This window comes from Penicillium verhagenii (genome assembly GCF_028828195.1).
Source record: "Penicillium verhagenii strain IBT 33310 chromosome Unknown utg000012l_segment0_segment0, whole genome shotgun sequence".
Lineage (NCBI taxonomy): Eukaryota > Fungi > Ascomycota > Eurotiomycetes > Eurotiales > Aspergillaceae > Penicillium > Penicillium verhagenii.
The window spans coordinates 134,346-155,459 of record NW_026643176.1 but is presented as its reverse complement, the minus strand read 5'-3'; the positions used below and the strand labels follow the sequence as shown (position 1 = coordinate 155,459).

Genomic DNA, 21,114 nt, shown 5'->3' with positions numbered 1-21,114 from the left:
TAATTCAGATCACAATCAAAGGGCTGAAACTATTTCACCCTAGAGTCAACTTGTGGGGGAATAGTCAACGTATTTGAACTTTCGTGACGTGTGTGGACATATTTCTCCCATGGGTATTACTATTACACGTTCCAAGAACGCAGTCGCCTGTTAATCTTGTTTCAACAGTGAAGGAATAGAGTAATTTCGGCCAAATCCGAAGACAAGGACCTTGGAAGGTTTATCTAGAAGCACGAATGATCTAATTGATGGGATATGCTGCAAGCATAGTACTTATTATTACTACTAGTTATAGTTAGTAGTCTGTTAAGCGCATGGCCGATGACGTAAGCGTACTCTGGTGCCGCCCGAGCACAACAGTTCACCGCACTCGGATTCCGGGGTTATAGCGTCCCCCTTCCTTCCCCCTTCCCTCGTATTAACCCACTCCAAGCACTGTAGTCAACAGAATACAGCTCGTTTCTAGGCCTGGCTTCTTTCTGATATAGCCTGGTGGGGATTTATCCCTCCGACTTTTAATTTCTCAGGTAGCTTTCCAGCTACACAACATCTGAATTTACCATAACTCACCTATCTTCCTTGTCTTTTCTTTGGTACTGGGAAACTATAATGCCTGATTACGAGCTTCTTCCCAAGGTCAACCATCTGCTCAAATTTAACATCCAGGATATGCCAGACGTTCCATGGAACTTTCCTCGTCATGATTTTGCTCAGTCGTCGTCTTTTATTACATTATGCTAACAGTTTTCACTTCAAATGGCTCCCTTGAAGGCGACCTTGGAGAATGGAGAACGCTTGAGCTCCGAGAGCAAGGATAGTGATTCCCGGCAGCGATGGCTGTTTGTTACCGGGTTTCCTGTCATTTCGGTATGTCCAAAAGACTTCAAATCGTCAATGTTGTGCCTTGCGCCTGATTCTGGATAGGGCACGCTATGTGTCATGGCGATGATGTTTAACATCTGTGCCCTTTCAAGTGGGTGGCAGCAGCCCGTCATTATAGATGACAAGAGATATTCTCTCCCAAGCTGGTAAGTTGCTCGGGCCAGGCTTGGAAGATCTAAAAGGAGATATCTGAATCTATCCACTGCAGGACAGTCGCTCTGCAAGCTATATCGCTCGCTATTGCAGTTTCTGTTTACATTGTCTACCTGCTGCTGATGCAACTACACGATAAACCGGTCACCGTCTTTTGGATCAACGTGCTGGGCTGGTTGATGGCTGCCACCATTTTGTTCAGCGTTGTTGGGGTCGCTGTACAACGACACCACAGCCTACCACTACACATACGGGGGGAGTATACCCAGGCTTTCTATTATGGTGTCTTCTCCGCTGGGCTATATGTATTTGTGGCCCTTTTGATGGCCCTATACGTGCTCGGGGCACTCCAAATACAGCTCAGTCGCCGAAATCGCCGCCAGGTACAACGGATGAACGTTTTGCTGCGGGCACTCTGGCTGGCAATCGTGCTACTCGTTGGCGCGGCTATATACCGCGCTGTAGAGGGATGGTCCTTGCTAGATGCACTGTACTTTGCAGACTTTACCATTCTCACTATCGGCATTGGCAATCCTGCCCCTGCCACACATCTTGGCCGTAGCCTATTGTTTCCCTACGCCACCACTGGAATAATTGCGCTAGCTTTGATGGTCAGCGCTGTGATATCCTTCACCCACGACATGCGTGACATGAAACTGCGCCTCCAGATGGCCCAGATGCGCGACCGCTGGAAGGAAAACGCACCATATGACGGGCAAGAGTTACCTCTTCCCCGGGGCGCGCAGGTGCGCGAGTTACATCACATCAAAGCAAAATTCCACAGTACAATGCATCGAAGGGAGCTTGTATTCTTCCTGGTAGCCTGGTTGGTCCTTTGGTTTATCAGTGCAGCTGTTTTCCGTGTGTCAGAAAAGCAGCAGGGCTGGTCTTACTTTGTTGCGCTCTATTTCACTTACACCTCACTCACTACCATTGGCTACGGGGACTTCTATCCCACCAGCAGCCTTGGAAAGGTCTTTTTTGTATTCTGGTCGTTGCTGGCTCTGCCTATCCTCACCAACCTTGTCACTGCTATGGGTGAGTTCTTCCATCAAGTTCTGGTTTTCTGCTCCGCCACTCTTTGGAAACACGGTGTTGCAGTCGCCCATGCGGTGCACAAGAATTGCATTGTATCCCGCAGAGGGAAAAACCAATGCAACCGTCGACCAAATTCACTGGATGTCTCATCGAGCCCATCGCTACCAGGCCCCGAGCTGGAAAGTACGGCACCCTCCGCGTTTCATTCTGTGCAACAAGACGGGTTATCGCAGAGCCTGCTTCGTCTCCTAATCGTCGAGGAAATGGACTGGCTGACTACAATTCTTCGAGATGGGTTGCATTGTGAAGACCTCGGGGTTGCCTGGGCCCGGATAGTCCCGCTGCTGCATTCAGGGGAGCAGGACTTCGGCCCGCTTGAACCCCTGTGGCTCACCGCGTCATCACCACCATCAAATCATCACGAACAGATGGCGAGGCTGCTGGATCTTCATCACCGGGGCCAAGACAGAAATACCGAGATTGTGTGGATGCTAACCTTTCTAATCCATAAGCTGCGTGCTGATTTGGGGGCCGATGGATAGTAAGAAGAGAAAACCTCGTCGGAAAAATTCGAAGGGGGAATAATCCACGAGAAGTATGTATTGTGCGATAACAAGGAGAAAGAAATCTGTGGGTTGGCTAAACGAGGAAGAGAGGAAAGACGAAGAAACAACCTGGAAGAGAGATAGGCCTGAGAGGCTTCAAGTGCTAATATGTGTACCAATACCTGCTGTTGAGAAGCCATCCAGATTGCAGTTGAACGGCGGGGATTTGTTCCAAGGCTGAAATGCAGGGGTTTTTGTCTACGGAACCGCTACTTTGTCGCTATTATGTTAAGGACGGCTACTGCTACCCATGTTCAAACTCCAGAGAAACTCTCCCTACTGACTCTTTTGCTATGGATATGGCTCTGACGCCTTTGAAGTGGCTATGACATCAATTGGTTACTGAATTTATAAAGCCTACCTATGGCCTCACTTCTTGACTTCAGCTATTAGACTCCTGCTCGGATAAAACTCTCTTGAATCTCCTGACAGCAGTCTTTTCTGCGTAGAGGCGGTCGATCTCTTCGGTTGTTAGGCCGGTCGTATCAGGAACGTAGTAATACCCATAGAAAAAGACCAAAATAGTGAGGCCTGCGAACGGAAATGCAGTTTTGGCCCCAAGGTTCCCTGAGTCCACATTGTACATATACGGCACAACAAACTGGGTGAGCCAAGTTGACAAAGTCTGAGACAGGACTGCGATGGCAAGAGTTTTCGCACGAAGGTGATAGCTGGAGATTTCGGCCGCAATGGGCCATCCGACAGCTTGTAGAAATGTTGTCTGTATAGATATCAAGACGTTCCTGGCGAAAGCATGTTTGTCAGTTAATCCAATGGTACAATAGAGAGGGTTGATAATGTTGTTCATACATTAAGACGCCAATGGCCCAGATTGCCCCCATCCCAGGAGCCCAGTGCAAAGCGCCAATTGTGACCAGGAAGAAAAAGTTGAGGACGACTCCTATGAGAAACAATTGGCGCTTGCTGACACGGTGTCCGAAGAACCCAAGAGCAATTATGAAGATAATTGCCAGGCCAAAGCCGCCAATACCGATGTCAAAACAGTGAACGGCAGGCAATCCGACCGTCAGAAGGAAATAAGTAGACTGGGCTAGGAAGGCACCACCGGCCCAGTTGTTGGCACTGTAAAGAAAGGCAGCGGTCAACGTACGCTTAAGATCAGCGCCACGGAAGCAGTCTAAATAGGATACTGCTTTGTTATTCCCTCTGGCCTTTTCTTCCTCCATGGTCATGATCAGGTAGGCAATGCGGTCGTCAATATTGGAATGCCCACTATAAATTCGACCCATGGAATTCTTTGCTTCTTCGATTCTACCTCTTTGAATCAAGTAAACGGGTGATCTGCGGGAATTTTGGTTGTTAATAAAGTAACGCTCTCTCTCTCTCTTTCTCTCTCTCTCCGTCTTGTCTATCAGGAATCAATAACTCACTCTGGGGCAAGTGAAAAAGCGACAAGAGCAATGAATCCTACGCCCCACTGGACGGCAAAGACATTGCGGAAGGCTTGCTCATCAGTGTAAGGCACGAATATTCGTACAATACCCAGTCCAAGCCCTTGCATGAACACAACAAACAGAACAAGAGAGGCTTGGATGGGGCCTCGCAGTTTGAGCGGCGCGACCTCGGATGCATAGCTTGTGCCTGACGCCATTCCAGCCCCGATAGCTGCACCAGTAATCATCTTACCAGCAAGTAGCGTGCCTCGAGTATTTGCTGTATAAAGGACAGCCGTGCCAGCCATGGATATAATACCAGCAAATGCTCCGGACCATTTGCGACCCCACTTATCCGCAGCAAACCCAACCATGTATGCGCCCAAGGCCTGTGTAAGAGATGTCATCGATGTCCAAAGGGATGTCCAGATTGTTGGTAGGTAGAGGCCAGATGCATCAGTAGCACCAAACTTGATGATGAAAGAAGGCATGGCAATAACAGAGCCGTTGGCGATAATGTCATAACCGTACATCAGTCCTGCGGTGAAAGCCACACTACCTGAACTTCACCATCAGTCTCATACCCAGGTACTAACAACAAATGGCGAGGAAACTTACAGAAGAGAATTGCATGTGGATATGTTGAGGCGGCTTGCCAGGCAGTCCATTGTCGCTCGTCCTCCTGAATTTGACGTCCCCGGTCAGCAGCTGCGCGAGTCCCATCCAGCTCTTTCTCCACGTGTGCAAAGCATGGATTGTCATCTTTATTGTCCATGGTTTCTTGGTTAGCCATGTCCGTATTATGTGAATTCCAAAAACAAAAAAAAAGAATAAAATTTTTAAAAAAATAATTAATAGATAAGAATTGGATCATCAGAAGTGTAGGTCTTGGGGGCGAGGTCAGGCTTAAGTAGTAGTTATCACTTATCAAACAGGAAACCAAAATTAGTGAACGTGACTGGCAAATGCTTTCGCATCTCTTAGTAGGCTTATCTCCACTTTCAGTGCTAGAGTCTTGTCAAATCATTCTCGACTTTGAGAAAGGGGAAGGGAAATTACCCTTCCAATGAGATCGCCCAACATTACCATCTGTTGCCTTTTTTGGCAGACCAGTCGGACAACCCGATGTTCTTCGGGCACTCGAAGTGCCATAATCCCCCACATTCAGATCAGCCGGAGTAGGAGAGTAGAAAGTTCTTTAGCACTGTGTTAGCTTTGTATAATTCAGCAATTCCGCAATTGGATGATGGTTGATGATGGAACATCCGCACCGGTAAGGAATCTAAGGATTCGTGATTGGGTGGACCGTGGCGATCCACTTCCAAGCCCCGGATTTTTAGAAGTCGTGACTCGTTTCCCCATAATCGAAGGCTCGAAGCCATGTTTTGACCTTGTACCTCAAATCTATAAGGAACAGCTAATTTCAATGTTAGTAAAAGTGTCACTCTTCTGTGTAGTTTCTTCCATTCCGGTCCACATGTACCTACTGGGTAATTCCAAGGTGCTCTGTATTAACATAAAAATCCAAAAGACTACCAAAAGCACTGTTCTTTTTGAGATTCATGAATTATGTACACAAGCTTCTCTCTGTTATACCTGAATCCCGTCGGCTAGATCAGTGGCTTTTTAGGCTTCGCCGAAGCCTCAAGTGCTAGTCAAAGGTGCTCCTCAATACGCCACCCCCACCGGAGAAAATCCCGAGTACCCGAATCACATGCGGCCTGCCCACTTGAGCAGAGGGAATGAGTCCCCACGGGTCGGCTTTCCCGAATGTCCCACGCTTTGAAGTCCGGGAATCCCCTCTCGTTGAGCTCGGATATATCTATCAAACCATACTGCGCATTGTGACTGCGATTAGATTTTATTTTTGAATATTGAACCCTTTTCAAAGTCTTGTATACATTCACGCATTCCGGTTCAAAGATGACAACATTAACTCGGATTGGTGAGGAAGATCAGCCTTCGATCTCCACTTCACCTGGGCAAACCATTGCCGATATTGATCCTTTACTTTATGGAGGCTTTGCAGAGTACGTTTCACCACGCGGCGCTGTCTATTTACAGCCTTAAAAGGTTCTCAATTATCAATCTGACCTTGGAGAGTAGACATATGGGCCGCTGCGTTTATGGCGGAATTTATGATCCCACTAATGAGAACGGTCTCATTGATGAAAATGGTTTCCGTACCGACGTCATCGACTGCATGAAAGAACTCCAAGTTCCGATTAGTATGTATACTATCGCGTTTAAAATACTAACTGCGAGTTGCAGATGTGTATGAACCTCGTGAAGGAGCAAATGACTGACGTTTTTTGATCAGTGCGTTACCCTGGAGGGAATTTCACCGCGACTTACCATTGGCTTGACGGTGTTGGCCCTAAGGCTCAACGGCCTAAGCGGTTGGAAGCTGCTTGGAAAGGAGTGGAGACAAATCACTTCGGAACGGATGAATTCATGAAGTGGTGCGCAATAATCGGGGCACAGCCATATCTAGCGCTGAATATGGGCACCGGCACACTAGACGAAGGTAAAAAAAAAACTCCCCTTTAACTCTATGATTACTAGTATTGGATATGGACACGTCTAACACCTTCTAGCCTTGGCTTGGCTGGAATATTGTAATCTTGACACCGACACAACGTATGCCAATCTTCGGAGGCAAAATGGCCATGAGAAGCCCTATGGAGTGAAATACTGGGCGCTAGGAAATGAAGTCTGGGGTCCTTGGTCAGTTGCAACTTTCTCAATACCCTCAACCCATACTAATGGTACAGCATAGGCAAATTGAGCAGTCTTCCAAGGAAGACTATGCGAAAAAGGCTTATCAGTGGGGTAAAGGTGCGTTTTTTTTTTTTTTTTTTTTTTGCCGTTTCCTTCGTCATTTGGTTTGAACTGACACAATTCTCACAGCTCTGAAACTATTGGATCCTACCATCAAGCTTGTCTTGTGCGGAAAGGATGGACATAGTGATTGGGATCGATTTGTCCTCCAAGAATGCCTCAAAATTACCGATCTACACAGTATCCATATGTACACGTTCGACTTTGAGTAAGAACTCTAGTTTTGCATGTAGACTGGCACGAAGCAAAGTGGCTGACTTTTCTATCTAGGCATTATCCCAATGCAACCAGCCCCCGAGCTGCGGAGAAAGCTATTGAAATCACAGCGGCTCTGATCGATTTGGCGCGCACAGAGATGAACTATGAAACCTTTCCACATTTTTCAACTACCCCCAAGACACGCCACAGGCCAAAGATCTCCTTCGATGAGTGGAATATTTGGAACCCCGTCCGTGCTCCCGGTGATAAGGGGGCCGAAGAGCTTTACGATGTTTCAGATATGACAGCTGTTTCATTGTGGCTTAATGTTTTTGTGCGACAAGCACAGCATCTTGGCATGGCCACGATTGCACAGAGTGTGAACGTCATCGCCCCTCTGATGACTAACGACCAGGGAGTCATAAAGCAGACCACATACTGGCCTTTGCTACTCTTCTCCAAATATATGAGAGGTCAGACTCTGGCCGTTCATGTTCGCTCGCCGACTTACAAGGGACGGACTGCCCCGGAATGGCTTGCCAGCACAACCGATATTCCTATTCTTGATGTTTCCGCAGCGCTAAGCGACGACGACTACATCAATCTGGCTGTTGTGAACATCTCTGACTCGGAAAGTTTGGAAACTTCACTTCCATTCATAGAAAGTGAGGTTCAGGTTTTCTGTGTTGGTGGTGAAGCCAACGATGTTCGAGATGTCAACACATGGGGCTCGGAGAAAGTGGCGATAAACGAATCAACGTGGGATGGAAAGGGGAAATTCAGATTCCAGAAGCTCAGTTTCACTTTGCTTCGATGGAAAGTGCTAAATCCCGCTCGGCCTAACCTTAAGGGCAGTGGGGATAAATCAGATGGTCTATCAGCTGTAGTTCTGAATGCGCTCCATGGGATTTGAGTGATTTGATAACAAATTCTCTGTCCAGATGGGGGTGGCCTTGGTTTGTCCCTGTGGCCTTCGATATCTTGTCAATTGATATTTACGGTCGCAAGTCAATGACTAAATAGAGTTGAGAATGTATTTTGGGATCTTATAAAATGGGTAGATGAACCTTGGAACATATTCAATTTCATGTGTACATCAATTCTTGTAGGGTATATTGAGAGATGGTCCTGCCAGCTCCGTCCTGCTAGTAATTCCGCCATCGAGCTCTGGGTATATGATTGACGTATGTAACTCCGCTCGACTAGCAGGACCCACCCTACTAAATACCGGATAGTTTGTAGATATCTGCTGGATCTGCTGGATCTGCTTCTTCTGTTTTCGATTTTGTCCTCCAAAGTATACCAGAAGTCCAGTTGCTATCAGCAAAGGGACCCCCAGTCCCACACCAAGCCCAATTCCAAGGGCAAGAAGCTCGGAATTGGTATTTGAAGATGTTGTCGAGTCAGGAATTGAGGAGGTGCTCGAACTCGAGTTCAAAGACGTCGTATTGGTCGTTGTTGTTGTTGTATCTTCCGTGATCCCGACTTGCGCGGCAGTCACATTGGCATTGGTGTATCCGTTGTATGTGCCCAGACCGTTTCCATTGCAGACGACACCGGCGGAGGTATCTTCGTGGCTGCAGGTCAGCAGGTTGGTCGATGTGTTGCACTGGAAGAGATTTGCCCATCCAGAGTCAATCTCTAGAAAGAGTCTATATTAGTTCCAACAACTTCATCATGTTGATGGCAGAGAACGCATTTACCTGTATAGCAAGCTCGGGGACATTCTGCAATTGGCCAAGTTTCATCTGCACAGGCACCGCGATAGAGAATTCCAAAATTCGCGGTGAAGCAGAGCCCATTTGATAAACATGTCTCGCCTTTTAAGCAGCAGTTTTGTCTACTTGGGCACTGCACATAATCGTCCTGGGTATCTCCGTTTGGCCAATAACACGTTGCGTGGGTTGTCGGTGCTAGTAGAAGAAGGATGATGGCCAGGGATCGAGACCGAGCAAGTAGATGATCAGAGGAGATAAAACGCATTTGGGTCGTGTCGCTGTGACTGGTGGCCAAAATCCTCCTGAGATCCAAAGAAGCTTGGAAGTAGGTATATCCCGAATTGTTAACGGCGGTTGTTTCCACTTGCAATGGGCAATAGACGAGTCGCTGCCAGGTGACAATCTGGAGAAGCCAACAAAAAGAAGTGAAGGTATCACTTTGTTATTCTTACTTGAGATAACCCTCTAGGTAATAAAATCCAGATAAAATTTAGAGAATTCCCTAACTATAAATAACTAGATTAAGAGGAGTATTTCTTACGGGCGCGACGTAGTTCACATGAAAACTGACCAATGAATAGCGTTGAGTTGCCGCTAGGATCCATACAAGCGGCAAAGCACTGTACCAAGTCGCGCGTAATCTAATACCAGAAATACCGTCAGTTGCAGAAGAGATTGGATTTTTAGGGGATTTGTGAAAGTTATGAAATTTCCCAGTAACAGCCCTCTTTTCCCTCAATCCTCCTCAAGAAAGCTCTTTTTGCCGGGAAGAATTTTCCAGATGTCATGATCGCATGCTCGAGTTTTGGTTATGCAGGGAATATGTTTAGGCAAGCCGCAAAGCTACGGGCCACGCACGGCGAGGTGTAAAGACACATGGCGCTAAACCAAAGAGTTTGGTTAAATACTCTCCACCGGACGGCCAAAATCTTCGGGCCTCCACCTTTTCAACGTTGTCGCCGAGGTTCATTTGTTGCACCTGAAGTTATGATATCATTAAACGGAAATAGAGGTATTGTCGGTGAGGGCGATTGTTAGAGAGGAATTTTAAAACACGGTCATGAAGGCCCTATCAATTGATATCGCTATTAGCCTGTACGCTCCTCTTTTCTGACTAGTGATTGGCTGACCTTGACCTTGAATATCTCCGTTGACTCCCTTATGCAAAAAAGTTCATTTTGTCGACTCATCAAAGACCACATATCTCCATGTGTTTGGATCAGTCATCGAGCCAGGGATTGGAACTATGAAGATAGGAAAGGAACAAGAGGACGCGAGCAAACATTGAAGGTGTATGATTAGCTATAGAAGAGAAAGAGAAAGGAAAAGCCAACTAGTAAGTGAGAAAAAGAAGAAGGGAAAAGGGAGGAAGCAAGCACTGGATATCTAGAGGTGGTCACCTGCACATGTGACCCATCTCTGACACTAGTTAACTAACTACTAGTAGTAAACTAACTGGGCATCTACATTGTCAACTGATATCTGTCAAAGCCGAGATGAGTGATGTTGAATATAAACTGCTTTTTCATTGGGTGCCCCAAAGACTTCGCCGATTCCGGTTATGCAGGAATGCTCTGAAATCTTTGCTTTTCGACATGACAAAAAAGAGTAAACCCGTCATCAATGTCATGATCTCAGTATAGCTAACCTTCAACCGATTTATTACAAAGTTCTTGATGACCTTGTGGGGGGGTATTGAGACCAAATATTGAATATTATGATGTTGTTAGCAACCTTATATATATCTTGGGACAAATTGAAGGTGTTTTTCTCATGGTGTTATTTTTTTAAGGCTATTAATCTTATATCTTTTGCCTTCGCACTTGAGTATGAACCATCTTCAAATGTTCAACCGTTCTTTTCTTTAGGTCAATTAATAGCTGCCAGATGTCCCAGCACTTCGGGTATCAATTCAAATGTTCCAAGGCTTGTCTTCATCTTTGCCTTTTCGATATTCAAGGTTTTTTTCCATTCATTCAAACTATCGTTCTTCCACATGTCTTGTTGCATATTCGCATGTGTAATGAAAGAGAATAGTTGCGACTTTTACGTTCTGAGGGATTCAAATTCTAATCCATACTAGCTCATGCTTGTCAATTCAATGTTATTGGTTTAATTCAAACTGCATGTGTCCTATAAGTTTCGTATATTTCCAGAAAAGACTCTTCAAAGTGGGGTTCCTGACGCTCTTCAATGTTAGACTTAGAACCATCTTTCCTGATCTCCATTATGGCTCAGAAGCAAGCCACTGGTCTTGGCATTCATATTATCAATCACCTGGAGGCTCTTTCTAACACTCTCCTCTGGTTGAATCTGCCCTTTGAGTTCAGGTGCAGCTGCTTGAAACTGCTTCAGCATAAAATTGTCAGCTTCCACTGCTTGGGGAGGCTTGTCTCCTGTGAATTTATTAGTTTTCGCAGTTTTATAATAAAGGCAAACCCCCCACTTACCATCCCATGTATCAACCCATCCAGGGCTCAGAGCCAAGACCTTGATACCCTTGGGCGCAAGCTCTGCTGCGTACTTGGCGACCTGTACATTCATGCCAGCTTTTGCGACCGAATAGGCGACGGCATAGCTAACGCCACTTTTGTTGATGAAGCTTGTATCTGCCATGGCAGTAGAAATGTGCACGATCTTCTTCTGGATGCCTTTTTCAACGAGGGGTAGGAAGGCATTCGTGGTCCATATCCCGCCATATATAGCTGTACTGAATGAAGGGTCAAAGATTGCCCTAGTAGCTTGAGAATCAAAGGGAATCTGAGTCGGGTTGAAGCCCATAGAGGCCATATCGACGGCGTTGGAGTTGTGGATAAGCACATCTAGCTTACCGCCGGTGATGGCGGCTACGGCTGAGGCGGCATCGAGAATGGACTTTGGATCGGTAACGTCGCCCTTGATGAAGTGCAAGTTAGGGTGATTGGCGGCGAGCTCCAATATGTCGGGTGATTCGGTATTTCGCACAACAGCCAGGACTGTGTTGGTGTCATTGGTAGCGAGTTGGCGCACGAATTCAAGGCCAAGGCCTTTTGAGGCTCCGGTGATGACATATGAAGACATTTTTCGGGCTTTTTATTGTTCTCAAATCAATTTCAAGAGTTCAATGTTTCCGAGGATGTTGTTGATGAAATTCCAATATTTGATCGGGATGTGAACTTCCTTAAATAGTTTTGTATAGATAATGTTGCAGCCGCATTTGCGGCCGCATTTGCGGATTACAAACCGGCCGGTCCGACCGGACGCTCCGGTTTCCCCAATTTGGCCTTGGAATTTACTTGGACCACCGCTAAGACGTCAGCAATCGGGCATCCGCATCAAACGGCCGTTCCGTTCCCTTTCCGGCTCACTGAAATAATGAGCACCACAATTCCTACAGTAAAGAGGAGGGCATGTGTGGCGTGCACCGCTGTCAAAGCGAAATGCACCCCGCAGGCTGTCAACTTATGCCAGCGGTGCGCTCGGTTGGACAAGCCATGCACGTACCTTGACCTTCCGCAGACAAAGAGGAGGCACAAGGCTACACCGAGGTAAACTTTCTCAATTTTTACGGCACTTGAGGTATTAATTGTGGACACAGCCGTGTAGAGGTGCTAGAAAGGAAGGTCGAACAGCTACTGTCGCAACTGGAGGCCTCGACACGACAAAATGGGCGGACATTATCCGTTGTCTCCAACTCATTTCCTACCAATTCAGGTCTGGGTCAAGTTCCGGAACTGAATCCGAGAGAAATTGAGGCCCTCTTTGACGCTGCTAAAGACCCGTCCCACGGCCTTGATCTGCCGACCGACTCTGTCCTGGAGGGTCAGCCTTCTATCGTAGATAGGGGACTTTTGAGCCAAGTTGAAGCTGAGCACTTGCTCACTACCTTCCAGATCGACTTGGTGCCCAAGTTCCCCTTTGTTGTTCTTCCACGCGGCGAAACAGCCTCTCGTCTCAGACACCAGACTCCATTTCTTTTTTTATGTGTTGTAGCCGCGACAATCGGCAGTGCGCATCCTCTGCGCCAAACTATCAGTGAGGAAATTATGAAGCATCTCAATTTGAGGGTTGTGGAACGATCTGAGAGAAATATGGAGTTGCTCCGTGGTCTGTTGGTTCACAGTGCATGGTACTCATATCCCGCAGAGAGATATCACCCTCGACTTTTACTCTTGATGCAGTTTTGCATTTCAATTCTATACGATTTGGGACTTCACAAAAAGCCTGGTCTGAGTTTGGATGAGCAGCGGGCGCTGCTCGGTGTATATTGGCTCTCAGTTGGGTGAGTTCCTCTCCGCTGGTAAAAAGACGCCTTCGACTGACGATATTTCAGTGTCTGCGGCACACTCGGTCGGCCGATTATCATGAAGCATGATGACCGAATCAAAGAGTGTATTCAGAGCATGGCATCTACCGAGCAGCTGTCGGATCGGTGGATCGCGCCGCTTATCCATCTACAAGCTTTCTTGGCAACAATGGATGAAGTCTACGCTTCACTGCGAGCAAGTGGCGGAAGGGCGCTCGTCCAAGTCACTCACGGCTCACTGCAACATCAATTTGATAGTTTAAGAGAATCTTTAGAAAAGAATCTTTCGGCCTGCCCTTCATCAACAGGTATGTGTTGGACTTAAAGTGGCTGATGGAAGTTGACTGACCGCTGCAGTCAACGCAATACGCATTGAAATCAAATATGTGGAGATCCGGCTCCACGAATTGGCTATTCACGAGGAACTGTGGATCACAGAGCCTACTAGTGCAGTCCGGACAAATATGCTGATCGGTATGATTCAACAAAGCAAGGAACTCATACGCGCTATTCGAAACCTGCCAAGCTCAGAGATTTCCCAAATGACAATAACCACCAGCGCCCATATATGCGCCACGGTTGGTTACTTTTCCACTGCAGTATTATCCCTTCTCAATCTCATAACTGGCTTCAAGGAATCTTGTATGGAGAGCCAAGTACAGGCTGTCGTTGATGCAGCAGACTACCCCAACCTTCTCACGGGGCTTGCTAACACGCTGGAAACAAGGTTTGAGGGAATGTCTGCTGTGGACAAAGAAGCAGAAATATTGGGGAGTCTTTGCTCTAAGTTGAGGCTGCTGGCCCGTTGTTACCCATATCAAGTCAAGGCAATTGTCGGAATATCACCACTCCAAGCTGCAGGGCACGAGGCTCCCATGATCGCAGCTCTTACCAATGGGAATGCTAGAGAAACTGAAGCCTGGCCGTCAATCTACAGTGATCTGGGCGACATCCTCCCTGTTGACGAGATTCAATGGGATTCTTTGTTGGGCGGCTTTACTGGGTTTAACTAGCCTGGCTGTTATTTACCTTAATGAGAAATTAATATGCAGTCCACAAATTGGTTGAGGGAATTTAGAAATCGCCAAAGGACGGGAAAATGGCACATTGGAAAGGTAGGCTTGTTTCCGTTGAATTGTTGGTATTATAGTAAGCTTGATGGAGGTACGGCGCACTGTTTTTGAACCCGCTCCTTGCTGGGCTTTGCTCGCTTCTCACCAGTGAACGCAATAATCTGGTGTTTGTGTCAGGGTTTGACCGCCAATTTCTCCGATGTCGAATTCCGTCACCAAGATACCCTGACTCCCCTGGTGGAATTTGTCCATGGCAATCTCAGCTAGGCAGCTGTGATGGTGCTGGTGCTTTTAGCCAAGAAGAAGGCACGGATCCATATGGATAGATGAAAATCATAATGGACATCTGGATGAATGTTTTCATGTGATGCCAACGATAGTCTCCGGAAAAATCGATTCCAACTACTCATATGTAGTATCAGAGTCATGCGAAAATGAATTTCGTTGGGCCCTCGTTTGTTTTGCAGCCATTTCTAATAATGTATTTGAATCAATAGATTTGGTTGATCCTGAGCCGTTCAAAAGATCTTTGAATCCACGCCCCAGCTCCTCTACTGAAGCTTGCAGGATATTTCGTGGTAAATAGTGTCCAGATCTTCCCCAGCAGAACTTGCCATTCTTATCATGTAAAAGCTTTTTCACATTATTATTGGCGGCCACTCTCAAGTCCGTATCCCTAGGGGATTGCCAAGCCCGTCTCACAACCTGGATGCAAAAATGAAGATACATATATTCTGCAGCAGGTCGAAAATTGGATCTAAATACCAGGGGGCGGTTGTCAAGCTGTCTGTAGGTCAAGTCTGACTGCTGGTCGATCTTCTTGTCAAGTTTTGCCCATTTGTGATCCAAAATCTTGATTTTAAACTCTCGCGGTGTTTTCTTTCTCCTGCCAAAGACACTAAAGCTGGTAGAATCCTGCCAAAGGCTCGGTACAATGGCCATTTTTCCAGCGTCAAAGTACTGCTCGAGCTCCAGACTGATAATTAATCCATTCTGGGGAGACAGGATGTCATCTCCTTTGCCGAACATAGAGTCCATTGTAGCTTGTCCGTGTAATTGGGCAAAGAATTGTACAGTGACAGTATTTTCCGGTGTCCTCCATTGATGTGTGATTGGGCACCACAGCCAATTTTCGGTCTCATGCTTCCCATCGTATGCCTGGATCATGGCCTCTTTCCAGTCACGTTGGTCGCTATTCACCTTCGATGTAGTAAGAAACCGCAAGAATGAAGCTCGTACGGTGCCTTGCTTATTTCTCTTGTTAGATTTCTTTGCCCGTGCGATGTGTATTCTTTCAGCTTGGATCTGAGCATTAAATTTCTCAATGATCCTTTTCGCGTCCTCGGTCTCTTTCCAGTCGATTTTTTTGTGTGGTTTATTTCTTTCGAGAGGTATAAGACTGAATGCATCGTGTCTTGCTGGCAGTCTCTCCATAATAGAAGAGAATTCTTGGTCCTGTAGATCAGAAGAATTCCATTCCCGAAGACCGAGAGAGACTTCGCGCTCAGATACCACTGATCTGTTTCTCAGTACCACTATTGCCCTGGGCTCACAGCCACTGGAAGATTGGAGTAGCTCCATAGCACCGGGTCAGCGGCCGAGATTTTATGCTGGTGGGTATATGTCTAGGCTCACTGGTAAGTCCACAGAGTGCCTAACGTTTCCAACTGGTGGCTGGGATGTGATGTGGATGAATGTAGGTGCAGGCGCCAGGGCCGATTCCGGTATTGTTGAAGACAGATAGAAGAATAATATACAGAATCAGTTGATATATTTCAGCAGTGAATGAGTGGATGATGGATAGAAATATTATGGGGAAAGACGGGGAAGGAGAGAAGATTGAAGCTAGTCTTCAAAATGTTCGCCGAAGATATTAACGGTATGAGATGGTGACATATCATCCATGGATGATTGGGAAGTTCCGGGGCCTAATCTGGTAAGTGCCACTCTCGAGCTTGAAGCAACATTTTGCCAAACACAGGACCAGAGCCACTGGTACTAGACTTATAACAGTTTAACCAGAGATAATAGTCTCAAGTCACCAAAGTTATTGGAAAGAGTTGATCTGAATTATCATGTTACTGCCTGGGATCATAGGTATAACCGTATAAGTTATAACCATGAATCCGATCATTACATCAATTTATATGTAAGCAAAGCTGCCTAGTGCAGGTGGGTAACTGTGGGGCATTTAGGTGGCGAACCTTGGAAAATGGAGCTACTACATACTGTGAAATAGTGAACTCCAAGTAACTAGGCCACTGTCATGATTCAAGCAGGCTGCAGTAAGTAGCAGATTTGATAATCGTAACAGGTTTATGCTGGTTTAATCATTTAGTATATACCAACAATTCCTCCAAAACAACTTGAAGATTCTACTAGATCTGATCCATCCATGGTTTAAGGGTTTAGATGGGAAGCTCGATCGACCAATCAAAACTCCCAAGGCGGATCAGTCAGCCACGGCCCACCAGGAACCTGCTGCCTGAGGCCTGAGAGGTCAATCGCGCTTCTTCTTGTTTCTCGGACGACGAAGCCTTCCCCCAGGTCTACAGCCGTCCCGGTTTCCCCCTTTCCGATCCGTCTACAACTACTGATCGGTCGTGGATGGATGAAAAGGGCGTCCGCCAAATTGTGTAAGTGCGATCTCCCGCGAAAGCCATGTCAAAACACAAGCCCTTGAGCCCGCATCCCCAAATGTAATGGAGGCTGACCAGTGCGCTTCATTCAAACAGAGATATCCTCCATCCCATCCGGACTTATGGCTAGCATCAAAACTTATCGTGAAACCTGTCACCAGTGAAAACCCCTCCTTACAAGCTCGCATCGTCCTGACTTTCATAAACCCTTCCCAAACCCTCCCTTCGTGAAAGCCCAAAGCCTCGAAACACCGCACCAAGAATCACATGCTGCGCTTACAAAAAAAGCGATCTTCTGCATTTTCTGCGTCTTTTGCATCTCCTGCATCTCCTGGAGCTTTCTCGACCCGAGCCTACATCATTCCTGTGCCCAGCGACCAAGTTGTGACCGGTCAACACTAGCCACCCCACCCGCTGTTACAAGCCGGCATTGCTTTCTGGTTCCGATTTCATTCGGCAACTTATTATTTCCTTTCTCCATCTGTACCCTTGACAGATTCCACATACTCTTTGCATCGGGCTCTCTTCTTATTTTATTTTTTCTGCCGTGACTCATTTGTTGGGGTGCTTTCCCCGGGTAAACTGACCCGGTGACCTTTCCGCCCATCTTGCACCTTTCTCAAGGTACATATACCCTTGTGCCCGTCGGACTGTCGGCTTTCCTTCATTTTCCAACTTACAGGCCATAAACCTAGGCCGTCACGTGTATTCATTCCCCTGTTATGCAAAAGTTTCTTCAATCAGCACATATACCCCACTCAATCAGTCATTAGTAGTCGTTTTGCTATCTATCATTAGCGCTTGCATTTCCTCCGGTTTCTTCAATATGGAAGCAACGCAAGAATCCACCCAACCATGTGCAGACCCACGCCGTATGGGCCTGAATAATTCGGGGCTGCAGGACCAAGATCTTGCCGACACTATTTGCATCCTTCACCCCAATTCCCATGCCGCCCACGATGCGGTTGCTGCTACAGCTGCTGTAAGCACCCAGCATATTTTACAAAGGGCGGCTTTGGATTTTGAGGCTTCGGAGACCGCTGCCTTGGACCTTGCACTACGATTATCTTCCGATGTCCGCGACCTTGGGGCGGGGTTTTGCTTTGGTCGCAATCCGGTCCGCTGTGATGTTCTTTTGACATCCAACGATGATTCTAAGAAAGTCTCCAACAATCATTTCCGCATTCATCTGACCGGTGACGGCATCATCATGCTACAAGATACCTCTACCAATGGGACTATTGTAGACAATTGCCGCCTACGCAAGAATTCCAAAGACAGCAGCCGTATGCTCGTTAACGGCTCAGTCATCCAGGTAGTGACTGGGAATCAGGGGTCAGACGAGGTTCGTTTTGTTGTGCGCATACCTTCACGGGAACACTTTGCTTTGAAGTTTTCGCAAAATGTGCTACAGTATTTCAAGCGAGTTCAGCAAATTTTGGCTGGGCAACAGACGACCCGACAGGCACCAGCCCAGCCGGTTCTTCCATGGTCAGTAGCCAATGCTTATGGTATGCATTGGTCAGGTGGACCGATGTACAATGTGACAGGGCAGATCGGCAAGGGTGCGTTTGCCACGGTGTATAAATTAGCCACTAAGCAGCACGGTGCGATTTATGCTGCTAAAGAGTTGGATAAACGCCGGTTCATGAAAAATGGCATTCTGGATCAAAAGGTCGATAATGAGATGAAAATCATGAGAGACCTCAAGCACGTGAGTTAAGACTCAATCTCTTGTGGTTAGCACGTCAATACTAATTATATGCAACCAATGTAGCCCAATATTGTGCAATACATTGAACATCATGAATATGATCGCTGGATCTATATCGTGATGGAGTATGTCCCTGGTGGTGAACTGTCTACATATTTGCACAGCCCCGGCAAGATCCCAGAAGATATGGTTCGAACCATCACTCGGCAGCTTTTGCGGGCACTACACTACCTCCATAAACGCCGAATTACCCATCGTGATATCAAGCCGGACAACATCTTGATAGCATCCTTGGATCCCCTTCGGGTCAAGTTGTCCGACTTTGGACTATCGAAAGTGACACAAGAGGAGACATTCCTTAAAACATTTTGTGGAACCCTGTTATATTGTGCTCCTGAAGTGTATCCAGATTATGACATGTATGGACGCGGTGAGGTCCGGAAACGACGTCGATTTGGAGACCCGTAAGTTGATTCTATCCAGATTCTGAGCCATTCCGTGCTAATTTATAGACCCGCAAAAACCTCCCCGTACAGCCAAGCGGTGGATATGTGGTCACTAGGGGCAGTCCTATACCATGTATTGTCCGGCGTCCCCCCATATGCAGGCCGAGCCGAAGACAGGGGCGTTGCCATGCTACGCAGCATTATGACAACAGAACTCGATCTCAGCATCTTACGCAATGGTGGCATTTCCGAAGATGGTGTTGATTTTGTTGCCAACCTGTTGAATCGAGACCCCTTTGCCCGCCCCACGGAAAAAGAATGCTTTCAACACCCTTGGATTGTGGACGTGCTTGACGTTGATCAGTATGAGGATGATGACATTCTTCCCGACCCACATGAAGGTCTTTCAGTCATTGGCGAGGCCGAAGAAGAACTTGATGCATCTCAACTGTCTATTCATGATGAGTCCGCGTACACTCACGCAGCTGGGGACGAAGAAGCGAATAGCAGTGAAGCACTCGCTAAGAAGCCACGGATTGAACATATCCCAGCAGAGATTCGATATCCTTCACTTCCTCAAATTGAAAGCTTCCAGGACAGTCAAGTGATTGCAGAGCACCAAGCTCGACGCTTATTTGGCGAAGTCACTTCTTCGGCTTTGCAAAGCTCACATGCACTAGGCCACACAAGTGCATGGGACGATTCTGATGTCAAGAACTTTGTGTCTTCCGGTGAGTCGATGAGCGATGAATGCAGCGTCTCTTCGGTCATATCCCTCCCGGCAAATCCTTTTGGCGGCACTGCACCCAGTTTGATGGGAGCGGAAAATCTTGTTGGACGACTGAACATGAACTCCTCGCACCCTCTCCTTCATCCTCAGATCGGCCCCGTTAACGACATCCCGACACCACAGAACAACCCTGGAAAGCCCAAGGACCTCACGACTGTAGATAGCCTCTCTCCTGAAAGAGCCAAGTCGCCCCACCCGAGTGCTCAGGATTTGACGCCCAGGGCACCCAAGCTGAACTTTTCTCGAGACATTGAATTTGACCTCCCTGAGACAGCCAGCGAACAATCTAGCGACACAAGTGCTCGACCCAGTCGCCGAGGGTCGGCACATCCCCCTGACATAACTTCCCGGGAAGATTTTGACATCGAACTCATGACCACCCTTGATGCGCAGACCGGTCAGGCCGTTCTCGATCGGCAGCTCAATTCCGAGATCGAGGCGTCTGAGCCGATCGTTCACCAGCCCGATCCTCTTTCTGTTCCAACTAGCATCCCCGTCGCCGAATTCACCAAGCCACCAAAGATTCTTGGTCGTCTAAAGAGTGTTCCTGGATCTATTTTCGATGTCAACATACGACTGGAGAACCGAATGACTTCGTGGGGTCGTGGGCCTGCCGCAACCATCCGCCATGAGGATCGTATGGATACTCGAATCGCGGCCTATGCCTTGGAGATCACTTTCTGGGCGCCCGGTATCGAGGTCAAGATCGCAGAGGGTAAAGACTGGCAGCAAGTCCCGGGGGTCAGGGCACTTCTCTCCACCAAAACTCGCAAATGTATCTGGGTCAACGGAACGGAACTCCGACGCGGAACCTCGACTGACGGGGGGTTAGAAGGCTTACACTTTGGAGAGATTTATTCGGGTGACATTATTACCATCTACCGACAAAAGGGGGAGTTTCTTGACCTTCGGTGTGAGTTCTACCATGGCGAGAGTGCGCAACAGCGCCCAGCCCACGAAGCCAAATTCGTTGTCCGCAAGGCTCTGGCCAACAAACCCGATAGTGCGGGAAATCGACTTCCTCTTCGAGCCCACAAGAAAGAAGCTGAAAAATAGATTTTGCATTGTTGTTTTCTTCTTCGTTGATCCCCCCCCCTCTTCATTTCTGTTTTGATCTCCCCGTTTTCTCTTTTCTTTGCAGATAGATTGATAGCGCATTTTGCATCATTGAGTCAACTGGTGTGAGCCTGAGTAATACGGTTCGATACTACTTACTATGGAGACAATGCCATTGTCCGCATGCGGTGAAGTTTCAAGACTCGAAAAAAATTCCAAGTGAAATTGATTCAATGAAACGAGTTCTTTCTTTTCGTCTAAGAAAAGACCACATTGATCCTC

At 47.2% G+C, this 21,114-nt stretch overlaps 8 protein-coding genes across 8 annotated transcripts; 4 read left to right on the top strand and 4 right to left on the bottom strand.

The window, feature by feature from the left end:
* Positions 1-756: 756 nt before the first annotated feature.
* On the top strand, positions 757-2,615 carry N7466_010728 (potassium channel family protein; the record flags this gene model as incomplete). The annotated part of the gene is made up of 3 exons (XM_057170117.1): positions 757-867; positions 925-1,028; positions 1,091-2,615. 3 exons carry the CDS (start codon positions 757-759, stop codon positions 2,613-2,615), a joined length of 1,740 nt encoding a protein of 579 aa, XP_057015849.1.
* Positions 2,616-3,060: 445 nt separating this feature from the next.
* Positions 3,061-4,865, bottom strand: N7466_010727 (uncharacterized protein; the record flags this gene model as incomplete). The annotated part of the gene is made up of 4 exons (XM_057170116.1): positions 3,061-3,421; positions 3,489-3,911; positions 4,070-4,631; positions 4,691-4,865. 4 exons carry the CDS (start codon positions 4,863-4,865, stop codon positions 3,061-3,063), a joined length of 1,521 nt encoding a protein of 506 aa, XP_057015848.1.
* Positions 4,866-5,995: 1,130 nt separating this feature from the next.
* On the top strand, positions 5,996-8,024 carry N7466_010726 (alpha-N-arabinofuranosidase; the record flags this gene model as incomplete). Its single annotated transcript, XM_057170115.1, has 7 exons — positions 5,996-6,102; positions 6,179-6,300; positions 6,393-6,599; positions 6,670-6,799; positions 6,852-6,910; positions 6,983-7,121; positions 7,184-8,024. The coding sequence occupies 7 exons, from the start codon at positions 5,996-5,998 to the stop codon at positions 8,022-8,024; spliced, it is 1,605 nt and encodes a 534-aa protein (XP_057015847.1).
* Positions 8,025-8,207: 183 nt separating this feature from the next.
* On the bottom strand, positions 8,208-8,913 carry N7466_010725 (uncharacterized protein; the record flags this gene model as incomplete). The annotated part of the gene is made up of 2 exons (XM_057170114.1): positions 8,208-8,750; positions 8,815-8,913. 2 exons carry the CDS (start codon positions 8,911-8,913, stop codon positions 8,208-8,210), a joined length of 642 nt encoding a protein of 213 aa, XP_057015846.1.
* Positions 8,914-11,031: 2,118 nt separating this feature from the next.
* N7466_010724 (SDR family oxidoreductase) lies at positions 11,032-11,889 on the bottom strand (the record flags this gene model as incomplete). Its single annotated transcript, XM_057170113.1, has 2 exons — positions 11,032-11,225; positions 11,280-11,889. 2 exons carry the CDS (start codon positions 11,887-11,889, stop codon positions 11,032-11,034), a joined length of 804 nt encoding a protein of 267 aa, XP_057015845.1.
* Positions 11,890-12,183: 294 nt separating this feature from the next.
* N7466_010723 (uncharacterized protein) lies at positions 12,184-14,127 on the top strand (the record flags this gene model as incomplete). Its single annotated transcript, XM_057170112.1, has 4 exons — positions 12,184-12,356; positions 12,407-13,090; positions 13,142-13,422; positions 13,472-14,127. The coding sequence occupies 4 exons, from the start codon at positions 12,184-12,186 to the stop codon at positions 14,125-14,127; spliced, it is 1,794 nt and encodes a 597-aa protein (XP_057015844.1).
* Positions 14,128-14,589: 462 nt separating this feature from the next.
* N7466_010722 (uncharacterized protein) lies at positions 14,590-15,354 on the bottom strand (the record flags this gene model as incomplete). The annotated part of the gene is made up of 2 exons (XM_057170111.1): positions 14,590-14,892; positions 14,953-15,354. 2 exons carry the CDS (start codon positions 15,352-15,354, stop codon positions 14,590-14,592), a joined length of 705 nt encoding a protein of 234 aa, XP_057015843.1.
* A 2,298-nt stretch (positions 15,355-17,652) lies between these two features.
* On the top strand, positions 17,653-20,832 carry N7466_010721 (serine/threonine-protein kinase; the record flags this gene model as incomplete). The annotated part of the gene is made up of 3 exons (XM_057170110.1): positions 17,653-18,540; positions 18,604-19,004; positions 19,053-20,832. 3 exons carry the CDS (start codon positions 17,653-17,655, stop codon positions 20,830-20,832), a joined length of 3,069 nt encoding a protein of 1,022 aa, XP_057015842.1.
* Positions 20,833-21,114: the final 282 nt, after the last annotated feature.